Source organism: Amia ocellicauda, chromosome 1, assembly GCF_036373705.1.
Source record: "Amia ocellicauda isolate fAmiCal2 chromosome 1, fAmiCal2.hap1, whole genome shotgun sequence".
NCBI lineage: Eukaryota > Metazoa > Chordata > Actinopteri > Amiiformes > Amiidae > Amia > Amia ocellicauda.
Window position 1 is genome coordinate 61,556,761 of NC_089850.1, and position 10,609 is coordinate 61,567,369.

At 42.8% G+C, this 10,609-nt stretch overlaps 1 protein-coding gene across 1 annotated transcript; it reads left to right on the top strand.

Annotated features, from left to right (window-relative positions):
• The first annotated feature begins 488 nt into the window (after nucleotides 1-488).
• On the top strand, nucleotides 489-6,506 carry vamp1b (vesicle associated membrane protein 1b). Its single transcript, XM_066712369.1, has 5 exons — nucleotides 489-1,268; nucleotides 2,869-3,010; nucleotides 3,262-3,420; nucleotides 3,746-3,797; nucleotides 3,933-6,506. Coding segments are annotated over exons 1-5 (372 nt in total). The 5' UTR covers nucleotides 489-1,266; the 3' UTR covers nucleotides 3,950-6,506.
• Nucleotides 6,507-10,609: the final 4,103 nt, after the last annotated feature.

Genomic DNA, 10,609 nt, shown 5'->3' on the forward strand with positions numbered 1-10,609 from the left:
CAGTTTGTGTCTCTGTCTGTCTCTCTGCCTCTGTTTGTGTGTGTGTGTTGGTCTGTCTCTGGCGAGCTCTGTCAGAAAGAGAGCTGGTGTGAGTGTGGGTGGGGAGAAGGAAAGGTGAAGGAGAGTGAAAGGTCAGGGAAAGAGGAATGGGGGATGGAGAGAGGTAAGTGATGGGAGTGAGATGGGGGGGAGGGAAGACAGGATAGTAAATTAGTGAAATAATTGGGAGATGGAGAGATCAGAAACTAGCATAGTCAACAGTCAGTGACTGAGTGTGTGTGTCTCTACTGCAGTGCGCCCGAGAGAGATCTGCAGTACTGCAAGAAAGAGGGAGGGAGAGAGAGTAGCGATGTGTGCTGCGCCGTCCCTTCCAAAACAAACGCGCTGCATACAGATAGAGGGAGAGGGGGACTTACGCATAACTGCGGTATACTGGGGTATTACCGACAGACACGCACACTGCCCCACCCCCACCTCTCTCTCTCTCTCTCTCTCACTATCCAAGACCCGCAACTCCAGTTTAATAGAGGAAAGCCAGCGAGCCGGCTCGTCCGCTCAGTCCCAAAAGCGAGGTGACCGACCGCTGTAAAAGAACGGCGGAGACCCACAAGGAAGGACAGACAGAGGCAGAGACAGACTGACTGACGGTCAGACGGAGGGAGACAGACAGACTGACGGACAGACGGAGGGAGACAGACAGACTGACGGACAGACGGAGGGAGACGGGGCTGGAGTGCGTTAGTGCGCTCACAGTGCGCATAGTTCGCTTTCTTCTTCTTCGTTTTCCGATTTGGGGATTGGAATTGATTTTGTTTGATTTGTTGGCGTTTTGCTGTTGCTTTGCATTGTGGATTACAAGCCCAACAAACGTTATAAAACAGTTTGGGCCGATTTTATGCTATATAGCTTATACTAAAAACGCGTCGCGTCACTATTGACAACAGCCTCCTATTCTCTCTCTCTCTCTCTCTCTCTCTCTCTCTCTCTCTCTCTCTCTCTCGGATACTTCCCGCTCGCATCCACTGCGTCAGCCTCTCTCTCGCTCTCCCTCTCCATCCCTCTTTCTTTCTCTCTCTCTCCCCACTGCGGTTGCGACCAAAAACTGCAGTCTTTGCATTTCTTACCTGCCTATCTGTCTCCCTCTCCCTCTGGCTCTTTCCCCCCTCCTTTCTTCTCCTCTTTTTCGTGGTGTGTTCTAGTCTTTCTTTCTCTCCTTGAATTCTCTCTCTCTCGGAATTCGACCTTCCGCACCTCAACCACAGAACCATGTAAGTCGACTCGAGTTATTTATTTTAATTTACAATCATAACTTATTATTATTGTTCATATTATTGTTGTTGCAACTTTATGTACTCTTTGTTTATATATGTATACGTAAATGTGCACTGCAGTCTTTACTGTATCTATAGTATTTGTCTAGTATCTATCTACAGTATATAGGGGATCAATTTATATTGTATTTTATGTATATGTCTGTCTGAAGTTTAAAAAGGAAGGTCACTCATTTTGAATTTGCTTACTCATCTCTCGCTCTCTCTGTATCCCTCTCTCTCTCTCTCTCTCTCTCTCTCTCTCTCTCTCTCTGTCTTTCTGGGGCAGACAGGCTCTAATACCCTGCAATATGCCACACAATATATCCACAACTCCGTACAGCACAGTGTAATACAAGGCGTCACGATACAGTACGATACAATACCGTGCAATAAAAGACAATATAGCACAAACCATCAGATTTTAATAGTCATTGTAATCCAGTCTAGTGTAACTCAGTGCAGTATAATATAGGTCAGCAAAGTGTTAATACGGTGGTAACACAGTACACTGCTAATACAGTCCAATGTTAAAACAGGCCAGTGTTAAACAGCACAGTGTTTATACAGTCCAATATTAATGTGAATACAGGTCAGTATCATGTAGTGTGAATATTATTCCTGGTCAGTGTAAAGGTCAGTTACACAAGCGCTGATCCAGGATGGGCTGTGAGACAGGGACACTCCTCCACAACATCTGGACCAGCAACAACACCAGCTGCTCACACACACGCACACACATACACACAGTACAATATATAGTACAGTATACTTAGCACAGTATAATCCAGGACAGTCTAATATACCAAAGTATTGCACCACATTGTAGTATACTACAGCACAGTACAAAATAATATACTGCAATACAATACAGTACAGCAGCATAATATAGCCAGTAAATGACAGTGCAGTACAGCACAGTACAATATAAGATAGTGCCATATAGCACAGTACCATATAATATATACTACAAGACAGTATAGTATAACTCACTACTCTCTCCATCTCTCTCTCTCTCTCAAATTCAATTAAAAAAACCTGTCAGGCCAAAGCATTGACAGACAGGTCTAGTGTCCAAGAACAGCATCCTGAGAACAAAAAATACAGGAATTATTTCAGTTGTTTACAGACATTTTGCTCTCAATTCATACCAATCTAATTCAATAGTGCTGTATTGGCACAGCCATCACTGGCAGTGCTGCCAGAGCAGTGTTCATATTGAAATACAAAGGAGACAAGAGTGTGTGTATAATAATGTATAGCAGGTATAGGAGGTGATAATGATACAGAGTGAACAGAACAGCAGAGAAAACCAGCAAAAGAATTAAAGTAAAATTATACAATACGCTCTGTTTTGCTGTACTACACTATACTGCATACTGTGTATTCAAATGCAGTGTAAAACAGTACAATATAGTATTATACAGTACAGTGTAATAATATAGTACAGTATAAAACAGCACTAATAGATCAGTAACACTGTCCAGTCAGTCAGCACTTCTATTAACCCCCATCTATTAATTCATTAACATCTATTCATCGCTCTCTAACTCTCCAGGTCAGCCCCGGCCCCCGCCCCTGATGCCACGGCCCCCCCTGCTGGGCCCCCGGGAGCCCCAGGAGGAGAAGGGGCCCCCCCAGGACCCCCCAACCTGTCCAGCAACCGCAGGCTACAGCAGACACAGGCGCAAGTGGAAGAGGTGAGAGGGTGGATAACGACACCGTTTCCCATGGGCTGGTGCAGGTGCATTATGGGAAATTGAGTTCTCTGTTTCCTTTTGTTAATGCACCATGTTACAGCATCTCACTCTCCCTGTCTCCAGCTTTCTCCCCCCCCCTCTCTCTGTCAGTGCAGTGATAGGATAGTATAGTGTAGTGTCCTATCAGTCAGTGTTAACCCTTCTCCCTCTCTTTCTCTCTCTCTCTCTCTCTCTCTATCCCTCTCCCTCAGGTGGTGGACATCATGCGGGTGAACGTGGATAAGGTCCTGGAGCGTGATCAGAAGCTGTCCGAGCTGGACGACCGGGCCGATGCCTTGCAGGCCGGAGCCTCGCAGTTCGAGAGTAGCGCTGCCAAGCTCAAGAGGAAGTACTGGTGGAAGAACTGCAAGGTACAGCCACACACCCATTAACCAGTTAGGAACAGGGTCGTTAACCAATTAGGTTGCTCAAACTCATCAAGCAAATAGCGACATGAGTGACTGACAGACACACTGACTGACACACTGACTGACTGACTGACGGACACACTGATTGACTGAATCACTGACTGACTGACACACTGATTGACTGAATCACTGACTGACTGACTGACTGACTGACGGACACACTGATTGACTGAATCACTGACTGACTGACACACTGAATGACACACTGATTGACACACCGACTCTCTCTCTCTCTCTCTCTCTCTCTCTCTCTCTCTCTCTCTCTCAGATGATGATTATGATGGGAGTAATTTGTGCGATCGTTGTTGGCATTATTTTTCGTGAGTATTTACATCTCTGTGTCTCTATGTGTGTCTGTTCTTGTGTGTGTCAGTGTGTGTGTCTATCTGTGAGGGTGTGTAGGTGTGTGTTTGTTTATAGCATGTTAACCTCTCTCTCTCCCTCTTCCTCTCCAGTCTATTTCTTCACTTGAGCTCTTTTTCCAAAGCCAAAGACAAACAGAGCGAACGACAGGGCGAGAGAGTGAAGGAGGACAAGAGGAAGAGGAAGACAACGACAAAGGACAAAACTCCGCCTCCTCCGCCATTCCCATCATCTCCCACCGCCATCCACATCCCTCCCTCCCTCCTCTCCCTCTCTCTGTTTCTCTCAGTAGAGTGTTAGGATAGTATAGTGTACAGTCAGTGTGCCTGTATTAACCTTCCTCTCTCTATCTCTCTCCCTCCCTCTCTCTCTTTCTCCCTCCCGCTTACTTTTGTGTCTCCATCCTATTGTGTGACAGTATCAGAGAAAAAGAGAGAAAGAGAAGGAACGTATGTATACAGTTATACATGACTTATATGGAGTAATAACAATAATAATTTTGTGATTGTACATTTTAGTCATTTTAGATTCTCATTTATTTATTTATTTATTTATTTATTTATTTATGTATTTATTTATTTTGTTTCGAATTGATACACAACAATGTTTAGAAATTATAGCATTTCAAATTCTTTAAAATAATTCCTGTTTATGCAAGCAGTAACTGGAGCCACTATACTATATCATAGTCAGAGTACAGACACTATACTGTATACATACACTTGTACTGTATATATATATATATATATATATATATATATATACCTATACTGTACTTTATAAGGTACATTATAGTTAAGTTTATAGGAGTTGAATTGTATTATATTACAGATGTAAAGATGTTAGAATACCCTCTCTCTATATATTTATCTCTCTCCCTCTCTCCCCCTATATATATAGAGAGAGGGGGAGAGGGGGAGAGAGAGATACAGAATATATATATATATATATATATATATATATATATATATATATATATATATATTCTATTTATTGTGTGTGTGTTACAGGGAATTGTTCTGTGTCAGAGGTGGAGAGGGAAGGAGGGGGGAGAAGAGAATGAGTGACAGGAGAGAAGAAGAAAGAGAGAGAGAGACAGACACCACTATTAGACACACAAACACAGAGAAGGCCAGACAGATACACACTGTACTGTAGCCCCCTATTGTAACAGCACTACTCTACTGCACTGTTACTACAGCCCCCTATTGTAACAGCACTACTCTACTGCACTGTTACTACAGCCCCCTATTGTAACAGCACTACTATACTGCACTGTTACTACAGCCCCCTATTGTAACAGCACTATTCTACTGCACTGTTACTACAGCCCCCTACTGTAACAGCACTATTCTACTGCACTGTTACTACAGCCCCCTATTGTAACAGCACTACTACACTGTTACTGCAGACCCCTATTGTAACAGCACTACTCTACTGCACTGTTACTACAGCCCCCTATTGTAACAGCACTACTACACTGTTACTGCAGACCCCTATTGTAACAGCACTACTCTACTGCACTGTTACTACAGCCCCCTATTGTAACAGCACTACTACACTGTTACTGCAGACCCCTATTGTAACAGCACTACTCTACTGCACTGTTACTACAGCCCCCTACTGTAATGTTAGTATATCTGTCTCTTGTGTTATTGTACTGAAGTGCAGTGTGTCTGTACTACCACCCCTTTCTCTCTCACACATTTACTTTCTCTCTGTATCACTCCAGCTCCTCCTTCCACACACACGCTTCCTTACTCGCTCACTCTCTTACACACATCGTCCTGTGCACTCTCACACACACTCCCTTTCTGTCTCTTACACTCTAACACACTCACTCACTGTATCACCCTCATTTTAGTCACCCGCTCTCTCTCCGTTTTCCTCCCCTCCCTCCCTCTCTGATACATTCTCCTCTCAGTGCATCTTCACTCTTCCACTAAATATGTCAGTCTGTCTCTTGCTGTTCCTCCAAAACACACTTTTCTCTCATGATCTCTTGTGGTGTCTAGTGTCTGTGCCATTCTCCTGTTTGCATTTGGTGACCAGTTTTCAGCCCCATATACATAAACTTTATGTGTGTGTGTATATATAGAGAGAGACACACACATATAAATTAAAACGCATAACATTAAAGTACATTCATAATATCATATCTGACCCACCCCTCCCCCCACAAAAAGAAAAACATTCTAGAAAAAAAAATATTATTTTGCAGGGGTTTTTTAATCGTTTTGTTGGCTGTTTGTTTATTGTTGTAGTCGTGGTTTTTGCCCCTCAACTTCCTGTTTCCCGTTTCCTACTTCCTGTTCCCGGAGCGAGACACGGCCTCATTTTGCGTGCGTGTGCGTTTTGTGTGCGTGGGCGTGCGTGTGCCACTTTTGGAGAAATGCAAAACATTATCTTGTAAGATATCGAAAACAATAGTAATAAACTCATGATAATAATGAATACAAATATAATTATTTAGAATATTAAAAAAGTAAAAAAAAAGTTGCATTAAGAAGAGAGAAGAATTCATTTTAAAAGCAGTTTCAAGGGAAAAGAATATTCACTACAATGGACATTAAAAGCCAGTTTTGTTGCTGCTATTGGACAGTTCTTTCGCTGTTTCGTTGACGCATGTAAACTATACTCGCCTTCAATAAACTCAATACGAGAAACTCGGGTGTCCGAGTCTTGCCTTGCCTCCAGTGCTGCCGGTGTTTGTCGCCGCCTGCGGGTGAGTGCAAGTACTGCAGCGGAGCCTGGCTGCTCCCAGTACACTGCTCCTCCGCCGTCTATGTATAGACAGACACAGTCAGTAGCACTACCTAGGGTTGTGTTATTATTAGATTATTAGATACCATTAGTGGTAGTGGTGGTTTTAACATTGAAATTAATGGTGTTTCAGTGTTCAAAGTGTATAATACTGCCTCCTTGATCTCCCCTCTCCTCTCCCACTCAACTGTGATGTGAATCAGAGTTACACAAACTCCTGACCAGAACCCACTGAAACCAGTCTAGTCTGAGCAGTGACCGTTAATGATCCTAAGCCAATCATTCCCCCCCGATAACACGGCAGAGGCAGGAACACCAGCAGGTCATTATTTAGTATACTGGCACAGTACAGTATAGTTAAGAATAGTGCGGTACTGTATAGTAGGGTTGGCCACGCCATTCCAGCAGGGGCTCGGAGCAGAGCTGGACTCGGGCTCATCGGAGCACTGCGGAGCCTGGAGTCAGAGCTGAGGTCATGGAGCTGCTCTACTCTCCCCCCTCGCCAATAATCTCTCTCTGATATTACAGTTTTTCCCAATTGTTTACACATGTTTGCTGAATCTTTGGCTCATTTTCCCAAAACTCTAAACACAAAACACAAAACCAAAAACACAAAATGCAAAACTCTATAAATCTCTAGCAAAAGCAAACACTGCATTCAAAACTGTTTAATCTCTTTCCAAACTGTTTTTTTTTTTTGCACCAAGATGCACACATGTCATATGAATAGATCTGTCTACCAACCAACAACACACTGATGTGCTCAACACAAAACACTATGAATATCCCATCAGTAGGTTTATGCCTTTTGCATTTTCAGTGTTACACTGTAGCCGGTTGTAAAAGATCGTCACAGTAATGTATACCTACTCAAATATATATAAACAAACACACAAATGCAATACAGTAACAAAAACATTGTCATTTATTTCCAAAATGCAGTATTTTTGAACACTTGTGTTTTGTATGTAACAGTTTCCATAACCAACAGAAGAAAACCAGGAAAAACATTCAGTAAGGTAAAGGGTTTTGTGTACAAAAATAAAAAATGAAAGTGGCTCACTCTTTCAAAACTCTAAACACAAAAAGACAAAAACACATGTAAAATGTAAAACAAAATAAATTATACTACATCCCGCCTCCTATTTTGGTCTGGCCACAGCACCTCATCTACATCACAAGCAATGTTCTCCCTGGCTAAACAGCGGGGGACGAATCTTCTGGAGTGATGGATCCAGCAGCCGAAAGCCCCCACATCCACATCCTCCATTGCCTGGAGAAGAGGCACGCGTGTGAGGGGGTGGCGGTCTTATACCTTCCATCGCCTTCAATCTTCAATTGGGTTTAGGAATGGGGAATATGGTGGGAGGTATAGAACAATAAATTGTGGAGGCTGATGAACTGTAATACACAGTCCAATGTAGACAAGCCCACCTGGTGAATGTTATTGAATATTGTGTTGTCTGCAATTATGTGGTTCTGGATTTCTTGTAGTCTAATGGTATTGTTTGCCACCACTATGTTCACATTAGCGGTCTCCTGTTCTGCTGTGAACAGCCGGTGTCCTCCACCATGGCCTGGCCATTTCTTAGTTCTGCAGAAGATCCACAAATATGATATGATTAGTTACAGTAAGCTAAAATAATCTATTTTATTTCAATATGAAATTACATTACTGTAACATTGGCCAACAATCACTGAGTAACATAGGCCTACTGATATATAGGCCTGCAGTATACTACAGTATACATACATGAAGAGCATAGATGGTAGGCAACTTACTGGTTCTCATTTCTGAATGTACGGATGATAGATGCAACCGTTTAGCGGCTCAGGTTGGGCTGAACTCTGCTCAGCCTCCTTCATACTCAATCCATGGTTGAGCACATGGTCAAACAATGTGGCCCTGATCTCATCTGAGACAACTGTCCTTCCTCATCCTCATCCTCCTCTTCTTCTTCCTCCTCTTACTCTCACTCCTTGACCTCTAGCTCTTGCTTCACCATTGACTTCCATTTTCCTCCAAGACAGGAGAGCTCATCTGTGGCCTTTTCTAGTGCTGAAGCTCTGATTTCTAAGTGAACAATTCAGCAACTAGTGTTCACACCTGTGAGGAGTGGGTGTTGCCAATTGGTGTATAGAGCTTGGCATTATGAATGGTGTTGCTATCCAAAGGGACTTCAGAGATTTTAATTTTGAATGTTGTGCCTAATGTAGAGAACTGTGTGTAATGTTTTGAAAAAAGAGTGATATAGAATTGGAAACTGAGTGTAAAGCAGGAATTGTGCTTCAATTTTGCAGACTTGGTTTAGGGATTTGGTACATGAGTTTCAGGTTTTGGTGATTGCATTTCAAGTTCCAATTTTAATGTGTAAACAATTGGAAAAAACTGTAAGTCCAGTTTTCTTGAATTAACAAAATTTGTAACTCCATAGGTATCGCTGTGTGTTGGGGGTTATACAAGAAGATGAGTTCTCACTCCAGCTACCAGTACATAATACATTATTTGTAATGAATTGTAATTCTATGACACCTTCACTTTCTCAGTTCCAGAAGTGATCCTGTAATCTCGGGGCACATCTCCTGTAACCACTTGCAGAAGAAGGACAGTCAATTTTAACTCTGCGCATTTAAGTGTCTCCAAACGAGTTCATTTCAACCAAATTCTTAATCTGCCTAAATTCACCTAATTTCACAGTCATCTGTCATCGGAAATGTCCTGACTGTAGATTGACCAAAAGGGAGTTAAGCTCACATGCTGGACTCGTGGGCCCAGGGCCACCTCTGAGCTACGATGATAGCAGACGTCTTCGGGGAGGGTGCTGGCAAAACCAAAACCTCAACGGGGGGGTGGGATGAGGGTTAATCGTACACTGATTATAACACATTTTGACAACATGTTACAGTGCTTTCAATTACCAGACAAAATACCGGACATGGGGTCAAAGTACATACAAATACCAGACAGTCCAGTACAATATCATCTGGATGGAAACCCTAATTGCCACAGATATCTTGTCATGGTCTCCTAGCACTCCCCCTCTATCCCCACTAGGGGCCGCCATTTCCCTGCCTTCTCTCTGCTCTCGTCACTCTGTCTATTAACATTCCGGTCACCCATGTGCACTCCTGTTCTATCCCTCTGTTCCCATTCGCCCTGCACCTCCCAAGCCTGGTTCCTGCTCCCCTTTATAATCCCCTCACTTCCCTCAGTCGGGGCGAATTTTTGTCAGTGCCAACTGCAATTCCGAGCCCCTGTTCCTCCGACCATTGCCCGTGCCCGTGCCCGTGCCCGTGCCCACGACCACGTTTTCCCTGATCCGCCAGCACTCGACCCGTGCCTGTCTGACCATCCCGCGATCCAGCACTGCACTTGGGTCCCCTGTTCCCGAGCCCCCGAGGCAAACGTGACATATCTTTATTGTACGAATTTCTACTTTTTCATGTTTGGATGGTTAAACAGATGTGTTTGTTATAAATATTTAGGTTTTGTTAAACAGTTATTTACAAAAATGTTTAGAAAAATAGTAATACAAATTTAAAAACAGATTTCTATATTATCTATTTTATCATCTTAGATGTACAGCAAAACAAGACAGTTTAAAAATACATACAAAATTATGATCCCATCCTTGTTTACAGTGTTTTTTGTGGCTCTGGAGCTGGAGCTGAGCCTCTGGATCCAGCAAACCTGGAGCATTGCCATCCCTACTGTACAGCATAGTACAGTATAGCAGTATAGCATGCTATTATAGAGGATACAGCACAGTGCAGTACAGTACAGTATACTCTAGTATAGCGTAGCATTGTCTAATATAGTAGAATACAGTACAGTATTGTATAAAACAGTATACTTCAGTATAATACAGTTCAGTATAGTACATTATAGTATCATAATACAGTACAGTACTAGTACAGTTCAGTATAACACAACAGAGTGTAGTATAGTATACTTTCTGACCCTAATTTATACTCTAAAGAAAGAGACTGACTCCACTGTCCCACA